Below are 24,472 nucleotides of genomic sequence, written 5' to 3' on the forward strand. Positions count from 1 at the left end.
TAGGATTTTTTAATGGTTAATCTTTGTTTTGACCTTATCACTTATATGAAATCCTTTTTTAACTAATAAAATTTTTAAATATTATTAATTAACTTAAAATATGAATAACCCATGTGGTAGTTAATTAGGTTGTTCACAATCAATTGGGAGCTATATATATAATTTTAGATATAGTGTCATGAGTTAATATAACGTTAATTTAATTGGAAACTAACTAAAAGCACCACCTCTCATAAAGTAACAAATCTAAATCTATATTTTTAAAGGAATTTTTATCTTTTATATTTTTGACATCATCTTTTTATATTTTATATAAAGTTGATAAAATCAACACATGATAAAATTCAATTCACGTGACAAAAAGAAAAATAGGAGAAGGCCAAAAAGATTAGAGCTAAATATAATCACGGGAGGTAAATGATATGATAATGGTGTTTTCTATTTTTAATTAGTGGTCGAAAATTTAATTCTCGCCGTGAATATAAATTAAATTTAAAATTCATGACCAACATTTATTTCTTAATAGTTTACAAAATACGAAAAATCAATTATTAGGTTTGTTCCTATAAATACTTGGAGAACTCAAAAAAAAAAAACTAATATATCAAATATTTTAGATATAATCATAATTCATAGGATCTTGGATGAGTATGGAAGACGGAATGCTCACAACGTTTTGTCTGTAACGTAAGTTTCACGTTCCCGTGTTATAAATTAATTCCGCTATCCTTCTATGTTGCGACTCTTCCATCAATTTCCAATTTTGATTATAAATAATATGATAAAATTATAGTTTGATTTTTAAAAATAATAAAATTTTGATTTAATTTTTCTCTTTTTGTTCAATTTGTAATTAAGCTTTCGAAGGAAAAGTCTCGGTGAGAAGAATGATATGATTAATGTGTTGGAGTGAGATTGTAATTTGATGAATGAATTAAACTTAAATAACATTTTGTACTACAATTAATAGTAGATTAATTTCTGGTTATTACCTTGCAGAATTAGTAAATTTTGAACTACATAACCATTGGAAGGCAAATTATAAATATGTAAATTAATATATTAGTGAAATTATATTTTAATTCTTATAAAATATATAATTTAATTTGGGTTTTTTTCCTATTTAGCGAGGGTGAAGATAGAATTTTTTTGAAGAGATTAAAATTAAATTATATATTTTTATAAAATTAAAATATAATTTCACTAATATATTAATTTAATTTTTAAAATTTGCCTTCCAATGGTTATGTAGTTCAAAAATTTACTAATTTCAAGGTAATAACCAGAAATTAATCTACTATTAATTGTAGTACAAAATGTTATTTAAGTTTAATTCATTCATCAAATTACAATCTCACTCCGACACATTAACCATATCATTTTTCTCACCTAGACTTTTCCTTTGAAAGCTTAATTACAAATTGAACAAAAAGTGAACAATTCGTTTACTATAAATTTGTACTAAAATAAATTCTTCTCGAATTGATGGAAATAATGTATTAAATAATAATTTAATTATTGTTCTCTCGAAGCAATTTTGTTTTAAAATAATTATTTAATTATTATTTCGCCAATGGCTTTAGACATTGCTAGTATTTATTATCTATGTGAATGTTTATTAATATATTTATTTTTATTAAATAATTTTATATATTTAAAAAAATTGAACTCAAAAAGTGTAAGGTAACTAAAAGTTATATTAGCATAGCCGATTGAATATTAACTTGATTGATATGGATATTATTGTCAATGCAAGATGATGTGGGTTCAAGTGCACTGAAGCGTATTATCCTTCTATTTATGAGTTAGGAGGAGAATGTCAAAGCAAAACCACACAATACACTATATGGCGACAATTGACCTGTTATGATCCTACCACCTACCGACCTCATGATCATTGTCTACCCTTCGTATTGTCGATTGCGTAGCATTACAAGACAAGGGGTGATCCCTCTATATATACCCCAGAGCATGAGGGACTAAAGATCTCCCCTTCTTGCCCAAAAAACCCCTAAGGATGTGCTTGGTTGAGTGAAAAAGTTGATGGATAGGAATGAGGGAATGAAAAAGTGGAAAGAAAATCAAATTTGACTGTGGTTAGTAAAAAAGAAAAGTTAAAAGGAAAGAAAATACGAGAGATGATCATTTTCTATCCTAATATATAAAAATCAATCATTCAAAATTGAAATGAAGAGAAGAAAGAAAATGAGAGAGATGTATATGTTAGTTCAAAATTATGTATTTTTCAAATGTTTTATTTTATTTTCCTTTCATTTTTCAAATCTATCAAGCCATGGATGGAAGAAAAATAATTTTCTTTTCATTTTTCATCTTTCTTACCAAGCACACCTATGAAAAGAAAATTTATATCTTCCATCTTTCTATTTTTTTCTATCCTTTCAATTTTCCATCTTTCTAATTTTTTTCCACTCTACCTAGCAAAACCTAAGTGTTACCAAGCTTTCTCATTCTTTCTTCTTTCCTCTCCTTTAACACCTAAACTCGTACCTCCACCACCGTCTCCTCCATGTTGAGTACTCATATCGTCATATTTATTATCAAATTATTTCCTTTAACAAAAGTGTTATAGTAAAATTCTTAACTCAAACAATTAAACCTAATGATAAACCTACAATGTGAGTGAAAAAAATATGTATCAAATTTATAAAATTTATAATATAAAAACTAAATGTAGGTTTGTTTGAAATAGTACATATCATAATGTCGTTGATTCAAATTTTACAATTCCTATTTTATGAACATATTGTTCTAAATTTATCAAAATATAAAAAACATAAATATCTTCAAAATAATATAAGTTATTTTGTAAAAAGAAAGAGTTTTAGGTAATTCTACAATCGAGTTAAAACCTAATTGATGAGTGACATCAACTTAATCAAACTCTTAATATATATACACATATATATACTATAGATAAAGTAAAATATAATATTTTTATTCTGTACAATCATAGACAAGTCAGAAAATTTGGATTGTGGAGTTGATTTTTTTAAAATTAAAACGATTATAAATGTCATATAAACAAATGCATAATATTGTCCTTAATAAAAATAATACATAATATTAACTCGCAATTTTTCTTTGGGGAAAGTTGTGATTGTGAGGTTGACAAGGTTCTTTTTGCAAATATGCCCTTCTTATGTTGTCTCTATCATTTGGATAATCTATATATAATCTTAGTTCGAATTAGTTGAAAGGTTTCTTGACCATTTTTTTACACTTTTTTTTAATTGGCTTGTATTTCTTAAAATAATTTTCATTTCCGTTAAATAATTTTAACAAAAAATCTAAACCTTAAACACATAAATGTTTTCATAAAGCCAACATACAACTATTAATTTTATTTCACGAGAACAAAAATCACTTTTGGTATTATGATAATGCAGTATGTCAAACACTAGATAACAAAAATACAAGATTTGCAATAATCACATTAGTAACAACAATTTCTAAATAAAAATGTTAAATTTTTAATCAAAGTTCAAGAAATTCAAGATCATTAAGACATCAATTCTAATTTTTTTTCAAGTATTTATAATCAACCTTTAAAAACTATTATCCAAATAAGATGTTAGAATTTTTGTATAAAATCAATATCCCAACAAAAATTAATCAATAAAAACTGAATCTTGCATTAAAATCTTAATCTATCACATGAAAAGTCACAATCTTAATTTTCTATATATTAATCGATAATGCTTGAAAGGAAGAGTTGTTACCAAATTAGGGAGCCACACTTGAAAGTATTGGAAGATTGATTACCTATCTTGTAAAAATACTAAAGAGTGTATGTGAGCGAAAATATTATGTATATTTTTAAATGATATAACAACAAAAAATGACTTTCGTTGAAATTGTAAAGTTAAAAGAATAAAATGATAATATTTTGAGTTCAAATCCCATAAGGTACAAATATTTTTCTAAATGGTTTATAAAAGATAAAATTACTTTCAAAATAATATTTATTATTTATTAAAATAAAAGATTTTGATTAATTCATCACTAAATTGATAACTCAACGGAAGGTAACATCAACCGTCAATAGATAATTATTATCGCATTTATTGATTTGATTCATATAATATAAACAACCATAAAAATTTAGATCTCAACTGATTGAGTCTGACATGGAGATTGTTGTTAATACAAAATAACATGAATTTAACTGTATTGAAATGTATTCTATTTATAAGTTTGAAAGAAACTCTAAATAATTATATACATTGTTTGTGTAAGAATAAAATGATAATTAAAAAAAAAAAACCAGATTGTATAAAAAGGCAAAGCAAATTCTTGGTGCCCCCAACAAGACAGGTAAAAGAAAAAATAAAGTAAGAAGACTGAAAAAGCAACCCACCCAAACCCCAACTCATCAATCTAGCTTATACAGAAAGTTTTCACACACTAAAGATAATACCAAATTCATTAAATAATTCCATCAACTCTCCTTCACATGAACAATATAAAAGGATTCCTAACACCTCCATTCTCTTACCTCCCTTCACACGTCTTCTTCTCTTCCTTCATTGTTTGAACCAAGCTATAACCTCCATTTTTTTTTAATAAAGGAAGATGTCTACAGATCTTTTAAGATTACCCAAACTGAAGATTCAGTCACCCACTGAAGATCAAACCCTATGTAAAACTCCCTGCTCCAAAGAAAACAAGATCCCAGCAGTTGTGTCATGTCCGCCAGCACCCAAGAAACCTAAGACCAGACCCCTTTCATGCAAACGGAAGCTGTCTCTACAATTCCAATTCCTGGAAATGGTTAACAGGGATGAAGTGGATGCGTTTTTCAAAGCTGCTTTTGATGATTCTCACTCTAAACGGAGGTGCCCTTGTATATGAAACAACCTTATCATTTATTTTATTTATTTATTTTCCTCGTCTGTTTGTAATGAATTGAAATTACATGCAAATTCTACCACTAGGATTCAAACCAAGTCTGTAAATTGTTCAGACGTTTGGATCCCATGTTCATTTTATATGATCTGGTTTTCAATGTAATTTTATCAGATCATATATATATACATATATTGTTTCTCATTTTCCTGCTTTTAATTATAGCCAGTGAATGGGTTGCAATGAATAGCATTGAAAATTTGTTCTTGGGGATGGGTGGTAGTTTAAGTTTGAAAAAGAAGAAGAAGAAGAAGAAGAAGAAGAGATTAGTTGAAGTTTCTAATCAATATTAATTTATTACTTTGTTGATTCAAACTTAAAATGGTTGGGTTTTGTTTTTCTTGATTATTATTTAATTTTGGTTTGACATGTGGGAAACTTTGTGAGTGATTGACATGGCTTTGGGATTGCCCAAAACTTAGATTTGAATTTCTCGGAGATGATTTTCCTCGAGAAAGTGACAGAAAGGGAGAGAAAATGAGAATGGCCCAATGTGCTTGTCATAATGCTATTGTTTTGTCTTTTTGGATCATGTTTTTTGCATCATGATGGTAGAATATAAAGATAATGTCTTACGTTATCTTTGAATTATTTAATGGTTAAAATATTCAGAAGTTCCTGTACTTTTCAAAAATTAAGAATTTAGTCCTTATATCTTTTAGATTTCGAAATTTAGATCTAATTATTAAATTTTTTTGTTAAATTCAAGTTAATTACAAAGTTATTTTTTAATTACATGGCTACTAAGAGAGTATTTTTTTATTTCAAAAATATCACGGTAACCAATTTAACAAAAATAATTTATCAATGTTAATAGTTGAACCTAAATTTTAAATTTTAAAATATAGAAGGACTAAATTTCTAATTTTCAAAAAGTACAGGGACCTTTCACATTTTAACCTTATTTAATTTGTCAATATGAATTTTGTACATTCACTCTTTGATTATTTAGGTTTAATACATGTGAACTGATAATATTTTATTATATGGATTTTCATCATATTTTGAACTACATTTTAAGTTATGTACCGAATATAACCTAATACAAAGCATAATTTTGGGCACATGGCACAAATAACCCCTCAAGTTTATGTGAACTTTTAAAGAGGTCTATATATTTTCAAATTGTTTAATTAAGGACTTAAAATGTCATTTTATTTATATTTTATATTTTGTCATTAACAACTTGACTTGTAGCATTACTAATTTATGACATTTTTAAAAAAATAATTATATTTTTAGGCTTAATAGTATCGTAAGCCCTATACTATTACGAAATCAATTAAGCCATTTGAACATTTTACACTCAATTGAATTCTTGAACTAAGAAAATTAATCAAATTAACTCTTTGACTAATGTTGACTGTTAGCTGCTAACGGCATCGCTGATGTGCCCATTAATGGTTGCTGAGTCAACTAATGATACTGATATGGCAATCCACACTAACAAAAAAAAAATAAATAAATACAGAATGAACCTAAACAAATAGTTGCCCTCGTTCATTTGGATCTAGACAGCCATTCGTCCAGATTCATTTTGGATGTAGTTTTTTAAAATTGCAATAAATGCATAAAAAGTTATAAAAATTATAAAAACAATCAAAATTTTATAAAAATATAAAAATAATAAGCCTAACTAAAAAATGGTGAAGAAAATTTACTAAAACAACATTTGAATTGTTATAACAAATCATTACAACATTTGAATTTTTTTATAAATTCTTTACGATCTTTTATAATTTTGTGATTCCTATACAAAATTAAATTCTATTTTTATTATAAATTTTAAATATTTTCTATAATTTTTATAAAATTTTAATTTTTTATAACTTTTATCGATTTTTATTTCTTTTAATATTTTTCGTCACATATCACATCGTGTTGCGACACATGATGGCTTTAATTGAAAAAAAGGAGTCGTTAACTTTAACGATGAAATAACCTTTTGATTAATTTAGTAGTTCAAGTACCCAATTGAGTGCAAAAAAATAAGGACTTAATTGCTTTTCTTGAAAAAGTTCAAGGACTTTTACTTCCTTAAGCCATTCTTTTATATATCTTTTTCATTTTTTAATTTGTAAAATTTTAAATTTTCAAAAATTATTATATTTTAGGAATATTTTAGGATATTTTAGGATTGATTGTTATTTTTAAATGAATTTTTATGTAAATTTTAAGTATTTTAAAATATTATTTTTGGTATGAGCAATTAAAAATATTATTATTAACAAATAATTTTAATTTTTATACTTTTAATATATTTTATTTGCATATCTTGCTTTTCAATTTTTAAAATAATTTTATTTTTCTAAATATTTGGAAACTTAGATTTAATTATTTAAAATATTTAAGCGTTTAGCCGGTTGTGTCTTGATTCGATTGTCGTGAGTATTGTTGCTAATGCAGGAGAACATTAATTTGAGTGTGTTAAAGATCATTATCTTCTTATTTATGGATTGGAGAGAGACTATTGGCAATTCTAAACATTATATAAAAGGATAATAGATATAATCAGAACCTGTAATGAAAAAAAGGGTGATCTGAGACATATATATAAGTTTTATTATTTTAGTAAATATTAATTTTCTATCTAGATCCATTTTCGATAAACATACAGTTACTTATACCAATTACATTAAATTAAAAATTCATAAAAATATCAATAGGACATGTGCCAAAATCTCAATCTTGTTTCAAGTAAAACTTTCTAATACTTGTGTACTAAACCATCACCCTTTTATTATTAAATAAATGGATGAAGGATTGTGTTAAACATATATTGTTTTAGACCAAATTACTGATATGATATCTCTATTATGTTTAAATTTAGAATTTAGTATCTATTATTTAGTTTTATATAATTGGTTCCTCTACGTAATATTATTAGTTAGTTGAAATAGTCTATACCCTTAATTAAACAAAACTCGATTCAACCATCAATTCAACTGAATTTTTAATATTCATACCGATTCTCAACCTAACCAGTTCAAAGACACTTTTTAAACCGTTCTAAACAGCATTGCCAAAATTCGATAAGTAGATTAGAGTAGGCATAATTTGTGAGTTAATAAAAAATTTTAGGAATAACTTTGAGAAGGAAAAAAGAATAAGAAGAGAGCGTAGAACATAAGCAATTCTTAATTAGCATCCTAATGTTGACTGAATAAAGAAGAGATAATTTTGTGAAGAGGAAACAATAGACGTTACTTAAAGTATAAACAAACTCAACTTCTGACTTAAAGAGATTTATTTGCTTTTACATACTCTTATTTTTATTTATTTTTTTACTTACTTATAAAGTGTTCAAAACTCGAGCTGGTTCAAGTGGGATATAAAAATCCAATTTAATTTATTAAAAAAAACCCGAAAAAAATTATTTTATTGTTTTATTATATATTAGAAATCTGAAAATTATATATTTAGAGTATAAACGTGTGTTTCAATGTATACACATCACCAATGCTTGCATTCATGGTGAAAGGTTACATGATATCCTAGACAAACTCCACTAAGTAGTGATGAGCAATGCTAGTAACCTTTTAGAGTTGTGATCAATTGAGTGATGAGCAATGCTAGTAATTTATAAAAGAAGTAGAGAGAATTAGATGAGAGATTAAACTAGTCGTAATATAGTAATTCAGGCAAGGACCTAAGATTAATTAAACTATTAATAATATATGGTTAGTGTCTAAGTGTGATCATTGCCACTAATTTCCACTAAGTGTTTCATGATGAACCTATAGCCATTGATTTATTTATTGCTATTGTCAATTAAGTTTAATTATTTATACACATACATAATAGTGGGAGAGAGAAGGATGAAGCAAGGTTCATCTTCATCCTTTCTCCACTGTACAATGAAAGAAAAAAAAGGAAGAAAAAATCCTTAAGATTCTCTCCCATTGTGGTGCATCAAACCATAAGGTAAAGAGATACTTTCCTTTGATTTTTTTTTTTTTTTGAATCCTTAGCTTTAAGTAAGTTGATATAAGTGACCATGTGTTAGAATTGGAATTTGTCATGAATTGATCGAGAAACCATGGATGGATGCTTAAAGATAGAGACAAATATGATGACAAGTTTAAAGAAAAATAGTGTTTATAGATAGTTTGAGGTCCCTAAAGCATAGTTATAAAGTTGGATTTAGAATCGAATGAGAGAGTGATAAAATATGAGAATTTTGGATATTAGAGTTTTAAGAGGCATAAGTAAAAAAATATTCATTCATGTTTTGATTTTGATGGCTTTTATGTTTGACTACAAAACTAACAATGTTTTCGTAAACATATTATTGTATATAATTAAAGATGGCACTAAGATTTTGAAGGAGAAAGGAAAGACGAAAGTGATCAACGACTAACAACTTCGATTTGTACTTACATAATTCATTTTCATTACATGGTTTATCAAGTAATTGAGTTTATATGTATATGTATATGTATTAGAGGTAAATGGTGACATGAACATGAGCTTATGCCTTGTTGGTTATGAACATGAAAGGTAAGTTATCAGCTTTTTTTTCAAAATTAACCTAACAAATTAAATAATTACTAAAATTAACCTAACAAATTAAATAATTATAAAAATGCCTTAGGAGCAAAATCATATACAGGAATGACATGAAATCTATAGTGCTTGTCGATGCCACCAGATACATCGGCGGCATCACTCTTCATCATTAGTCAATCATTGGCTTTTTTAAATAAAAAATTTGGGTGTTGCCACTATATGTATTTTTCAAAATACTTGTATTTCTCACATGTATTCACGGTGGAATTTTTTTTTTTATTTTGGTGTCATCTCCGTGTTAGGCGGCACCGATTTTTTTAAAAATTTGATCCCGCCGCCGTATCAGGCAGCACTGTTGTCAAGTTTTGAAGATTTACTTTATTTATTTTTTGTGTTGCTAGGGTGTCAGACGACACTGGTGACCGTTTTTAAAAACAATTATTTTTTATAGTTATAAAAAGCAAGCAATTCTTAAATATAGTGAAAGAGAAAAAAAAAACACTATAAAAACCAAAATCACAAGTAAAAAATCCAAGCTAAAAACTGAATAGTAGGATGTAGTAAAAAGGAGCAAAAGAAAACAAAATGGAAAAATTATTTGCAAGAGTATTGAAAGAAATTAATGCTTTTTCGTTCCAGATTTTCTAGGCAAGAGAGGGAGAGGATTATTGAAAACTTTTCCTGGTAAATTCTTTTCTGACACGAAAATGAAAAATGAGAGAAGGGGAGGGACAGATAAAAACAAATTTCAGGATTCAAAAAAAGTAATAATTAACGTAATTAATGCAATTTATTTACGTTTAAGTGGTGTATTGAAAAAAAATTAATGCTTTCTTTTTTCAGATTTTCTAAGCTTAATTGCGTTAATTTTCGTGTATGATGTTGCTCCTAAAGTTATATTTGTAATTATTTAATTTGTTTGGATCAATTTTGAGAAAAAAAGAACCTAAATCATAAAGTAAGTATATGTGAATTTCACTATAATATGTGGTAAGATATATTGATTTCATGATGAGTTGAATTATGTGATCATGCTATATGAATATGAATTTATGTTTGATGATTTCACAACTGAATATGAGTTGTGATTGGTGTGAAAGTTGTATTAAAATATGTTTTAATGATATTTAATAATAGAAATATACTATTAAGCGATGTCTAATAGAATTTCAGATATAATTAGTATGTCATAAGATTAGAAATATCAGATGATGTTTTAATATTGGGCATACTTTATTTGACTCTCGTATTCATTGTTGGGTCAATGAGAGTTCTTTAATTCTCTATTGAGTCAAAAACACATTATTATCTCTAATTTATTATTTGATCGAGAATAATTCTTTAATTCCTTGTTGGGTTGAAAACATATCATTATTTCTAATATTTGGATTTAAATTCATAAATTTGTTTATTATTTTTATTAAATTTAAATATTATTATTTTAATTTAATAAAATAAAAATTAAATTAAATATTTAAAAGTAAAACAAATAATAAAATCAAATATTCAAATCCTAATCAATTATCCACAAAAGCCAATTGATTTTAATAATAGATATAAGAATCTAAAGTTATAATCCACAAAAATAAAGTAAGATTTTATTAGAAAATGTATTTTGAAATACTTTACATTTTAAATTAAAAAAATAAAGGTAGAAAATGTTTGATACAATAAATTTGTCATTACTTTTAATTTAAATTCATTCAATGTATTAATTTAATTTCTCCTATCTAATTTTTTAATCAATAAATATATTACTATTAATTGTTGTGTTTAATGTTTTTTTATTCTACCGATTGAGTCTTAGTTGGAATGACATTGATATTATTGCCCGTGCAAAATGAGTTTTAGTTAATTCTATTTAGCTTTCCTCTTCACCCTCATCTGCATCATATCCTTGATCATGCAATCTGCAACAATTATGTGTGAAGAGCATAATTGCATTCTCATAATCGTGTGAATGAGAGAGATACCAGGCAATCTCACAATCTGCAACAATTATGCTCATATCATGTCCTAAATCGTCAGGTTTGACATAACAAGACCATCTATCATTTTGTTTAATCCAACTTAAAATCCAAATAAAAAAACTGAAAACAGTTGCCAGAATTTCATATCAGAATAGGAGGAATATACTGATCCTAGAGTCTGCATGACTGACATTGGATGAATATAATGAATTTTCTTAATTTGTTGCACCTCAGTGCTGAGGAACACTAAACTGCCTAAATATTACAGTCAAAACATATTATGCTGCCAAAATTGAACAAGATGCCAATTTCAAAGAGAGTTCGAAGAAATCTTATCTTGCGTGATTTCATATCTCCCCGGTTCCAAGAGGTTGCCTTGAGGTATCACCAGAAGCCCATGCTTGATAGTCTTTAACAAGCTGCCAACACAGAAAGGTATTACAACTATGTCATTCAAAATTCAGAATTGAGCATTTACTTTAAGTTATACTTGTTGGTTCGTATTTTCATATTTCCAATTACAGAAACAAATCAATTCCAGTAGAAGCAGCACTTGCTGCAACTGCACATCAGAAAAAAAAAATGATATCAAGCACCTATGTTACTCAGACTCGGATGCGAAAATCGGGTATGTATCGGTGTGCAGCATACATAAATCCATTTCTTTTGAAAGTGTTTTTTTAATGAAGATATGATCCTCCGAAGACTTTCTAAATGCATGAAAGAACTACAAAAAATTGAATATTCCCGTATCTGCTACTCATATGAGTCCAAGTAACAAAGAGTAAGAGTCCGCAAGGATGGCTAAACCGAACAAGAGAAGAATAGTCAGGAACATTTTCAATCGCCAGCTATATTTGTCAATGCCATTCATGCAAACAATTTGGATTTGTTTGAGCAAAAACTCATTCCAAAAGTGAAACCTGCTGAAAAAATATTTTTAGATCAAAGGGATCTCTAATGTCATTCCCACCCATATAAGCACCATAACATGATCCACTGCTAAGCTAGTGTCTGAATACAGAGAGGCTTCCGATGAACTAGAAGTTTATAATACTCTATAAGGGAAATTCCAAGAACTTCCAAAAAGTTATTTCTACCACTATAAATAATATAACTGAAAACAGAAGTAGAAGATATAAATAGTTTTTCTAGTTAAAATATTGTACTAGACCAGTCCATTGTGTGAGTCAAATTGATTTCAGATCTACTCAATTTGGATTTAAAAAATTTCAGATCATTTTGGTTTGAATTAATTCCAAGTTTGGGTCAATTTTGGATACAAGTGGTCTTGGGTTTGAGGCTCGGATTTTTCAAGTCGGGTCATTATAAATTCAGATCATTTTGGATTCTAATCACTTTGGGATCAAGTCATTTCAAGATTACTTGTTTGAGTACTTTCAAGTTCGGGTGTTTCGGTTTGGATTGTTTCATGCTCAGATCAACTTGGGTTCGATCAATTCATGTTAAGGTTAGACAAATTCATGTTATTGACTTTTTATGGTCACAATACATTGGGTCGGGATTGGTTTCCGGTTGATTAAGTCAAATTTTAGGTTTGGATCAGACTAGACGGGTATATATATTATACCCTTTGTATCAACAATCAAAATAGTATAGTCTTACATTCTTTATAAGCATGTAATCTTTCCCAATTGGCAATCAAACATAAATATAAATGTAATAGTTGGATCCCAAGAAGTGCTGCCACCATCTTTATTTTCTATCATTTTGACAGATACCCTTTAATTGATAGTCAATTATAAATTTTGACTTCAAATTGGACCTCATTGGCCACAGAGAAGAATCTAGCAAACAAAGTATGAGTTTAACGTGACTATTACCAAGGAGTTTAAAGTAACCTGTCTGAGAAAAACTCTACTGCCAAAAATATCTGCTTACATACTAAATTTATGTTACTTGGACTAGGGTGTATGTTAGATATAGGTATGCGTTTGACATAGGTATGGTCAAATTTTTCTAAGTTTTTTCATGTACATGGAGGATACTCAGAGATATCCATATGTCGAACATGGAAACTTCAAGAAAAATGAAGAGCAAAGCAACAATTTAAGTATTGAGGGAAAAAGAAATCAGTGAATCAGTGAAAAAGAAATCTGAGTAATATTCTACAAACCTGCGCCATAAAACGGGGCAGCATCAGCCTGAGTATTTGTTCAAGGACTTGGGTCCCACTTGATTCAATCATTCCCAATGGAATTGGTCTAAATGCAAAAGGAACCTCGATGTTGACCTAGATAGAATGCAAATTACAGTGAGAAAGATATGCCTCTCTGAAATGCAATGGCGATATTGGAGAAAGAATAATTTGCAAACACTACCTCAATAACTGCGTCCGATGTAAGCTCTTGTACTAATGAGTCATTTCGGTTGGTATTGCACGATATTCGGTTGACCATAGAAGCTGCAGTTTAATATCAAATCAGTGTCAAAGCATACCAGAAAGAAAAATTGCACCTTAATTTAGGTATAACTGACTCAAACAGATAATGACTAAGCAAGTTGCCATTTCCTTAAAATCATGCTGCAGTTGTTCAATATCTCATCAACACCAATGGTACCCCTCAAGCCACAACCCAAAAAAAGTGGATAGCTACACAAATTAGTTAAGACATCCAAGCTAATCAGAACAGTACCCCAAGCAGCAAAGGCACTTGAGTAGAAAAGAGCTAAATGTATACATTCAATTTGCAAGGTGAGATGAAATAGCAGAGAATGATGAGATTCTGTAGAACGTTAAGATTTTATTATGTTAATGTACTTGACAGTACAAAGCTAGCAATATCCACACACACCCCAACCCACCTACCCACAAAAATGCTTTTGACAAAGAAAGCTTACAAAGATGACACCGGTGGGTCAAGGCATGCGCCTAGATATGCCTACGTATTAGCATTATTCAACAAAAAGACCTCATACCCATTAGGCGAGGCCCATTTGATCAGGCACATGCTTGGTGAGCTTAGGCACTTTTTTTAAGGCGATAGGCATAAGAAAGAAAACAGGGCTCGCCTGATTGAATTTCACTTTAAATTTCATTTTTCTTTTCAGTGTTTTCATTTGAAATCAAACTCTGTCCTTCTCAATATACAGCATAAGAAAATCATGCATATTGACCTGTGAAAAAATTGCATGTTTTGTAGATAAACTACACCACACTTTAGACTTTACTATATATCTTAAGCTTTATATGTTATATATGCAAACACAGACTAGAAAAAACTCACATACATATTGCGGTTTACTTCACTCTGGCTAGTGCTTTTTTTGCACCTTGCACCTAAAGCAATATAAGGGTTTTAGCACCTAGACTGCATCTTGTGCTTCACAACACTGGATGACACTCACACATAAAAATGGTTTTGAAAAATAAAGCTAATAAGCTAGTTAAAACATTGCATATGACCAAATGGAATTCAAATACAGAATAAGGGGAGAACAGAACACATACAAGTTAAAGGTCTATCCTAGTGCGCATGTAGTGACAAAATGACAAAAGCTAGCAACAACCATATATAGTCAATAATTGGAGGGAAAAAAGTATGTTAAAACAATACACATTTAAATTTATTGTTCTCATTAACGTCAATAGCCAATTTGGAGCCAGAGATGAAAAATACGCTACAAAGAGATTGAGAGGAGAAATGGTTCTTTTATTGGAATAAAGAGAAGGAAACAGACCCAGTAAAGGATTGTTAATCTAAATCAGACAAATCAAATAGACTATGAAATTTCATTTGCAAAATCTCGTATAACAGAACAAGCATAAACAGCCTTTTGCAGTTTGCATTGTGCAACAATTAGTTGTAAAACCTGCTGCTTGTAATTTGGATTAGAAGAAACTTAAGATAATTGTTAAATTAGAAAGTAATTAAAATAAATCAGGGTAAAAGTAACAGGTCACCTACATAATTCAACTTATTCTATTAAAAGACAATAGGATCAAAAAGCATCGGTCCAAGACATGTTTCTGAGATGCTCAAGCTTCACAAAAGTCTCATTGCCTTTTAAACATAGTACTAGTGCTTTTTTACTGATAGCCTGATACTGCTTCAGCTATGAATCAATTATATACTTCTTTGATGAGCCACGGCTTAATACATAGCAAAGAAAATATCAAACAACAAGATTAAACAAAAACCACAATAAGAATTGACAATAACTATGGATTTATCCTTAATTGACCTTATCACATAACATTCAAAACTAAAAATATGATATCTTTATTGGATGGAGAAGTTACAGACAGATACTTACCATCAAACTTATCATTCTGTGCAACCACAATTGGTGAGCCCTCCAGCTGCAATCAGTGGACAGAACATTATGACACTCTCAAAATCCAAGAAAATCTATAAAATTCTAAAATGTATATATTAGCAACCCTTCAGTATCTGAAAAGTGTTTCTAAGCGGTATGTCTAAGTCCCTAGAAATACCGATTAAGATACCATTTCAAGAAATGTTGCACTTCAAAATGTTAACAAATATTAGATGCAAAGTATATTTTAACGAATTCATAGAATGGAACTTTGAGATTACCTTACAAGACAAGAGCTTAATACAGCAACCATTAGGCTGTTCTTCAACTCTAACAAGCAAAACAGGGCAAACCTCGAAATTGAAAAACTTAAACCTATATACATAACACCTAAATGTATTATCATCTACCCTCTCAATCCTTTCTGCATCCAGCACCGAGTATTGGCTCGCTGGTAAGCTCATATAATCAACTGCACCAAAAAAAAAAAAAAATCCCAATTAAAATAATAACACAAAAAAATTATCTCATCAGGCTTCAACAGCAGATTAAGAGAGTGACCCATCTATTTTAAAAACAACTTTTTTTTTGGTGTGAAAAAATACTTTAAAGAATTAAAAAATGTTTTAAGTAATTATATGAATAATTCGTTAATATTGCTATTTATAATTAGATAGAAAACTGTTAATTAAATAAAATCAAACCCTTTTAACAATTTAAAAATAGTTAAATGCATAAATAATTTTAACCTTAAGACAAACAGCAACAAAGAAACAAGTAAAAGAAAACAATATATATAATTGTGGTGCAAGATTACTAAGAGGGCGGTTCAACTGGCGAACGGAAATGGACTCCTTTCGACGAGCGACAAAACGGGCTTTAGGGGGGGAGTTGGTGGCGGAGGCCTTAACGCAGAGCAAGTGAAAAGAAGGTGGATTTTTGGAGGTTTTGATGGATGATATGTTTGAAGGGAAGGAAAGGCGCGTTGAAGTGAGTGAGGAAGAAGATCCTAAGACCATGTTTGAAACGAAGTCGGAGAAATGGTTTCCGAATCCGAGAAGGTAGATAGAAAGCGGATATTTGGGGAAGAAGCCTTGGACTGTGGACTCTGGTGTTTTGTTCCCAGGGATAAGAGAAGAATTTTTTGCCTGCCATTTGCGCCTGTGGTTAAATTGCGTCCCCTCGATAAAAAAACAAAATTCAAACTAGTCAGAAAAATATGTACGTTACTTGTGAAAGTTAAATTACTTAAAAAGGTTAAAATGATAGTTATATGCACATGTGCTCGTAGATTGGGTCGGGTTAAATTTAGGTCAAATTTAACTAAAATTTTAGGTTTATTTAGTGTGCTCGAACTGAGTTGGATCTAAAAAATTGGCTTAAAATTTTATTAAAGTTCGATCTAAATAAAAATATTAAAACTCGAGAGCTGCCCAACTCCTTTATATTTATTTTTATATTATTTTTAAATATATATAATATATAAAAATACTAAAATTAAAATAAATATTTTTCATCAAATTGAAAATAAATTTTAAAAAATATGTAGACTTAACTAGCACTAAGATAGATGCAACTTAACAAGTAAATACCTCTAAAATAATAACAAAATTAACAAATGTCTTTAAAATAATAACAAAATTAATAATAAAATAAGTTTTATACAATATCCAAACAATAACAACAAAATAGTAGCAACTAATAGTAATATGGTAGCAAAATAGGGAGAAAACAACAAGAAAATAACATTCAAAAACAAAAAAAAAAGTAAATTTTTTTGTCATTTACTGAATTCGAGCCGAGCCGGGCTCGGGCCAAAAATATCTTACTCGAAGTCTGGTCCATTTTTTAAACAAGCCTTATTTTTTTGTCCAAGCCTATTTTTCGGGCCTATATTTTTTGCTCAAACCCTCCCACATTTCGGGCGGGCCTTCGAGCCGGGCTGGGTAGCCCGACCCATGAGCAGGTCTAGTTGTGCATATACACCTTCACTCTTGTGATGGATACTCGTGATTTTTGACTCTTGTAGATGCGTTTATATAGACTATTGAGTGTGATGTGTTGTATTTAGTTTATTTTTTTGTCTTACCTTACTGTATTGTTATAATATTTAATCTCACTGCTACCATTATTTTTATACTAATCACGAATAAACATACTGTCCATCTAAACTCACCCTTCTTCAAAAAACCTAAGTGTTGTTACACTATACTATACATCTCCTATTCCTTAACCAATGATTCCTTCTCTCTCTTCTCTCATTCCAACTTTCTTCAATAATTACACTCTCTTTCTTTTTTTTCTAGCTCCTTATTTATCACTAATTAGGGGTGTGTTTGGGACGGCAGTGCGGTGCAATGCGGTGCATTTAGCTTACTTTTTGTCTTACGCTACAGTATCGCTACAATATCTAATCTCACCGCTACCGCTATTTTTACACTAACCACAGATAAACGCATCGCCCATCTAAACTCACCCTAACTCTATTTTCATCTTATAACTCTCAACTTATGAAATAAACTATAATGTCAACTTTCGCCACATTTTCCCTCAATAATTGATTTGATGAGCGTAAACATACATAATTCATTCTAGCTTACACATTCTTGAATGTATAAAGAAGAATGAGAACAAGATTCTCAAGTTTAGTACCAACTTCAAACAACCCAAGTCAACTTAGACTAGTGGGAGGCAACAATATCTTCCACAACAGTTGCAACCAAACCACCATTATTATCTACATTAACCCGTAAGACCCTCGCCACCTAGATATTACACTCAATATCCAAACCAACAAAACCAACCACCCCTTCCTTAAGGCAGCCATGGGGAGCAAATTTTCACAAACCCAAACTCTAGCTTACAGTAGTTCACAGAGATGCAAGAAAAAAATGAGGATACTTGATGAACAAATTTCCATGCAGCAACGAACATATTAGCAACAACAAGAGGTGAATTTTAGGAATAAGAAAATTATAGAAGAACTCAAAGCAAATAGAAACCCCCAAAAATAGAAGCCTTCAACTTGGAGTATAATGGGAAGAGACAGTTCAATTCTTTAATAAAAAGAGTCCAAAGTCCATCAGAAACCTAGAGGCTGACCCATATACTAACCACAAATGCATAACCCACAAAGGCAAGCCAACTTTTTTAAGAGCAAATGCAGACTCTTAGGAAGGAAATGCAACCTTTTTTGCAAAGGCAGGTCCATCGAGTTTGAATGGGATTACTCTAATGAACCCTTGGCTCTAGAGTGGTTGGAAAATCTATGTGTCAAACTCTCAAGCTATCTAAAGAGACGTACAATGGCCAAGGCGACCCTCAAGGCAATTTAGCGCACTACAATAATAAAATGAATATATTGGGCACTTCAAACGGGGTGAAATGTCACGCCTTTTCGATGACCCTAAGAGATAATGAAAATCTTGGTATTTGTCTTTACCAAAGGGCTTCATACATTCCTTCCTTGAGTTTACAAACCTATTCATGAGTCAATTCCTCGCCAATAAAATGTTGCAGCAAAGTCCTACTTCTCTCCATTAAAAAAGAAGAACGACGAGCCCCTCCAAGAATTCATCTGCAGATTTAATACCGCAATGATGAAAACTAAGGGATTAACGGATGAATGGACGATGCAAGCGTTTATTGCAGGGGCAGTGCATGAGCATTTAAAATATGCATTGATAAATGATCACCAACCAGAGAGGTTGTCAACTTTATTTGAGAAGGCACATAAGTACGCAGAAACTAAAGAACTTCAAGGAGCTAACATTCAATTATTTAAGTTTTATGTTGAACCTTCACTAGAAAGCTATAATAGCTCGCACAGAGGTTTCCCACCATTACATGATCACCAAAGGCGAAATCCTAACATACACTTACATTTAAGGGCCAACATTTTTCTAACCTTGCTAATTCTATGAACTCGATGAGCAGAAGGAGAGATGGTAGGTAGTGGAATCAACAACGAAAGCAAATTGAAAGAGCTTCATATAACAGGTTTGAAACTTATGCACCTAACATTACTTCGTCGCTTATATTCTTAGCTAGATAGAAAATTAAGGAATTTTAGAAACACCCCCATTGATGAAACCTAGTCACTTTACAGTCAGCCCATCGGTGTTAGTTTCATAATGCTCCTGATCATAAGAATAAAACTGTATACACCTAAAGGGTGCAATTGAATCTATTGTGTGGAAGGGATAGTTAAAGTAGTATGTAGCTCAACCCTTCAAAATCGAAATAACAGAGAGTATGGTAATTGAAATGTAGGTTCTTCTCAAGCGTTTAGAGAGGACAAAGCAAGAGATAAGCAACTACTTAAGGGAGTCATCAACGTGATAGTGGAAAATAATTAGGATTGGACAAGACTTAATGCTAAGAGGAATGCAATGTTCATCAATGCTCCATTAAAAAAGCCTCACTCGGGGCAATCATGGCAACTTGGGCTTAATGGAATTGATTAAGATCAACTTTTAGATGTAAATAGTAATGACCTTCTGGTGGTTATCAGCGACCATAATTGGGTTTCAAGTGAAGAGAATATTAGTTGACCTTGAAGTGCAGTGGAAGTTTTACATTGATAGACATTCAAGTTGATGGGTTTTAAGGAATCAATACTCAAGAGCGTGAGACCTATTTGTGGCTTCGCTAACCAGCCAATAGAGGTCAAAGTGGAAGCAACTTTATCAGTCACGTTAGGCGATGGTCAGCATACAAAGACAGAGATGATTGAATTCTTGATGGTTGACCATCCCTCAGCCTATAATGCCATATTTGGTAGATCAATCATAAGGATGGAAAAGATGGTCGCGACAACATTTTGTTTGAAGCTTAAATTCCTTACCCCTACAGAAAAAGGCTACATGAGATCCAATCAATGTACTACTAGACAATGTCATTTTGCATGCGAATAAAGCAAGTAGAAAGGGAAGTGGCATAGGTATCTCCATTAGTGAAGCGTGGGAAAGATATATTCACATGATAAATGCAAGGGCTAATCAAATTGGAAAAAGTACGATGAACTTGGAGAGTCTAGATAACAAGGCAAAGACGAGGATCCATAAAATAGAAGCAGCAAACTAGACAGAAACTTTGTGTTTTTTTCATAATGATTTTGAGAAAACAACATAAATTTCATTTGTTTTTCCTAAGACAAAAAGTGAGCACTAATTCACCTTATAGGAGTAATTCGATCTTTTAAGGGTTTTTGGCTTAATTGTGATAAGAATGTAAGTTTCAATTTTAGGGGCTAAATTGAATAAAAGGTAAAATTTTAGGAAAATAGTGTAAAATGCTATTAAATAGTCATATGTATGTGTTTAGACATTTTAAAATTGAAAGTGATAATTGAGTTAAATTATTATTATAGACCAAGAAATGGATCAACCAATTAATAAACGTGGAAAATGAAAAATTGTTGATTAGTCATCGATGTGGTGTTTATTGTTGTTTCGTTTAAGTAAGTTCGCAGTGGGCTCATTTTGATTGATACTTATGTTTGTATTAAGTGTATATATGTGTGTTGTTGTTGTTGTTGGCATGATTATTGGAAATAAATGTTGAAATTGATATTAAAAGACTTAATTGTAAAGTATAACAACTTATGTGTTTGGAATGAATTGAGAGATGATATGGAATGTAAATGACCATGATGAATATGAAACTATGTTATAAAGATAGAAAGAGTGTGATGATGGAATTAAGGCCCGTGTGATCTTAGTGAATGATTAGGATATAAATGACATGTCATCATTAGGGTTTATCACACTATTTGCAGGTGATTATATTTATCAAGTACTATGAACCAGTGACCATATTATCAAATACTTTGTACGGTGTTCATGTTGTATAAGGCACTATGTGCCGGTGTTATATTTATCAGGCACTATGTGCTAGTGTTATATTTATCAGTTACTATGTATCAGTGGTGGATACCATTTCGATGGCTAGAATTTAGCATTTGTCGCTGATACTCGACAACTTGTGTGAGCAATATTGAGTAATGGTTAATGTCTCGATTTACAACTTGAGTGAGCAAAGTGATCCCAAGTATCCTAAGTTCATTTATTATAGTTCTCCGGGCAAAACTAGATAATGAAATAAATGGAGATGGAATATTATGGCATAAAATGTTATTCATTGAATGAATGGAAATGTCATGTGTATTATGCTATTTATATGTCTTGATGTTTGCTATATGTTCATGACTAACCATTTTGGTATGGTAAGGAATATGTAACTTGGTCAGGAATACTAAGTTTATATGTTAATTTCAATTTGTAGGAATTTAAATGACAAGTATGTTGTGTTTGAATTATATGAACTTACTAAGTTTTGAGTAAGCTTATCGTGTTTCTTTTCTTCCTTGTAGATTTTGGAATCATGCTGTCGATTGGATCATCTTCGGAGCTCACACTATCCGCCAATTCTTTTGGTAGACTTTTACTTATTTTGGTCTGGTTATAAGTGACATTTAAATAGGTTAATGGCAATGTAAAAGTCCAAAATAACCAGATGAATTTGTATATAGAGGTAAACCTTGATGGTTGCTTTGGTTAGTCGTGGTACTTGATGGTATAAGCATGCTTTGGTACCTAGAATGCATTTTGTTTGATGAATTTGACCATTTGGGATTGATGTTGTATTGGTGAATAAATAGGTATGAAACTTTGGTTTGCTTATACATGAACATTAAGTGATGAATGGTTGATTTGATGTGCCAATTGTGACATATTGGTTAGTCACTTAGGATAAATGATATAAGTGTTGTTTTGGCATGTTTTGATGTATTTTAATAGGTTGAGGAATGATATGTTGCATGGTTGTGGTATATTTGAATGTTTTGATTGGTAACTTTCCTTGTAGGGTGCCTTTTAGGTATACACGGTTTGTCACATGACCATGTGACACACATGGCCACGTGGCACGGTCGTGTAGTCTGTATGTTTTGGAAGGTTATTGTTGTACATGGCCTTAGAGAGTTACACGATCTAGGACATGGTCGTGTGACTTTTTTTTTAGTAATTTTGCATTTAGGTCCACATGACTTCAGTCTGTTACACAGCCTGATGACACGACCGTGTGACCTTGTTATACACAGCTTCAGTCTGTTGCACAGTTTAAGCACATGACCATGTCATCTAGCACCACACGACATCAGCCCGTCACATGGCCTGGCCACATGACCGTGTGACCCCTATTTTTCATTTTTACCTATCTTTTTGTAGAAGTTTCAAATTAATCTTGATTTGTTTTGAGTTGGTTTAAGAGCTCTATAGGCTCAATTAAGACACAATTTTAGTTGTAAATCATGTTATACTTGTGTTAAAGAATGCTTTGTTGATCGATTTAATATTTAAGTTTAACTCATAATTAATAGTGATCGTTAACTGTTGTAGCATCTTATAGTTCAGGTCTAGCAACTGGATCGGGTATAGGGTGTTACAATTTCGTTTAAGATAATCTGGAAACATAAAATAAAATTTTAAAATTTAAAAGGAGATTAAATTAATTAATTTTAATATTATAGTAACAAATTAGTTGACATTATTAATGGATAAAAAAATTCAACAATTTATTCAATTTATTTTGATGTTTTGGAATTTAAAATTTCAATATTTAAAAAAAAATTCGAATTTTGGCAATGGGATAAACAAGTATAATTTGACAATTCCTGTGTATTATTTTAGTTTATATCGCTTTTTTACTTTGATTCTTGAATTTTTTACCCCAATCAATACTTTAAAAAATATTTATTGGGTGAAAAAAATGAAAGCGACCTAAAAGTTGGGTGACCAAAATAAAAGTATAAACATGATGTGGACTGTACAGTTTATCGCCATTAAAGATTTAATGCTTGGATGACCAAGATGAAAGCGTCTAAAAATTGGGTGATTAACTAGGTAGTTTATCCTAAAAAATAACGCACGCTTGTCTTGAATCATATCAACGTGACTAAAACTCTTATCAAACACCCATTTGACACGGATTCAAATTGTGTGATCCTATCCCCTTACCCCAATGATAATACTCTAAAATGACGTATTTTTATATATTAATCATGTGTTTATTTTGAGCTTGAGCCTACTAATTTGAGCTATTTATGTCTTTTTATCTTTTAGGGACTAAATTGGAGGCGAAAAGTAAATTTAAGGGAAAAAGCGTCAATTTGGAGATTAAATGGGCCAATATGCAACGTGGGACAAATATGGTGCCAAAAGTGCGAACATGGAAGGCACAAGGACTTAAAAGCAAATAGAAGAGATTTTATTTTGGAAGACTCTATTTTCTTTTATTCTATTAGGATAATTAATATTAAGATAATTATTAAGATTATTCAAATTTAGGATTTTATTTTAATTATCTTTGTTTATCTTTAATTAAATGTATTTATCTTTTAGAATTTAAGTTCAATTAGACTATCTCCTAGCACTATAAATAGGGGTGAAGTGACTCTATTTGGAGGATCTTTTTCGTAAACACTCTCCCCAAAAGTCTTTTGTTCTTTCATATTTCTTTTCAATAAAATTTCTTTTCCATATTTTTATTTATTTTCTTTCCCACAATTATCATGAGCCACTAAAACCCTTCTAGCCAAAAGTTGTCAATATTTCCCCAAAAAAGGTTCTTGAGGCCTAGAATCCGTATTTAGCCTTCTCGCCAAGTATTCATCGTTTCTCACTTTTCTGGTGACGCTTCATCCATGGCCCTTAAGAAGTAAGCTTTTCAGCATATGCAAAGGCGGCGCTTTGTATGTATTGGAAGGATTGCATAGTCGGTTCGTT

The 24,472-nt window shown here is 30.3% G+C and overlaps 1 protein-coding gene across 1 annotated transcript; it reads right to left on the reverse strand.

Moving 5' to 3' along the window:
• Nucleotides 1-11,489: 11,489 nt before the first annotated feature.
• On the reverse strand, nucleotides 11,490-16,896 carry LOC108457651 (uncharacterized). The gene is made up of 6 exons (XM_017756710.2): nucleotides 16,504-16,896; nucleotides 15,968-16,158; nucleotides 15,684-15,729; nucleotides 13,748-13,830; nucleotides 13,543-13,659; nucleotides 11,490-11,824 (listed from the first exon to the last, which is right to left on the reverse strand). Exons 1-6 carry the CDS (start codon nucleotides 16,703-16,705, stop codon nucleotides 11,753-11,755), a joined length of 711 nt encoding a protein of 236 aa, XP_017612199.1. The 5' UTR covers nucleotides 16,706-16,896; the 3' UTR covers nucleotides 11,490-11,752.
• Nucleotides 16,897-24,472: the final 7,576 nt, after the last annotated feature.

This window comes from Gossypium arboreum, chromosome 4, assembly GCF_025698485.1.
Source record: "Gossypium arboreum isolate Shixiya-1 chromosome 4, ASM2569848v2, whole genome shotgun sequence".
Taxonomy (NCBI): Eukaryota; Viridiplantae; Streptophyta; class Magnoliopsida; order Malvales; family Malvaceae; genus Gossypium; species Gossypium arboreum.

Excerpts from the sequence above, each read along its gene's own strand:
- LOC108457651 (XM_017756710.2), bottom strand. The coding sequence starts at position 16,705 with ATGGTCTTAGGATCTTCTTCCTCACTCACTTCAACGCGCCTTTCCTTC. Across the intron at positions 15,730-15,967 it reads TTAAGCTCTTGTCTTGTAAG|CTGGAGGGCTCACCAATTGT; the intron begins GTAATCTCAAAG and ends CACTGATTGCAG. Across the intron at positions 13,660-13,747 it reads CATCGGACGCAGTTATTGAG|GTCAACATCGAGGTTCCTTT; the intron begins GTAGTGTTTGCA and ends CATTCTATCTAG.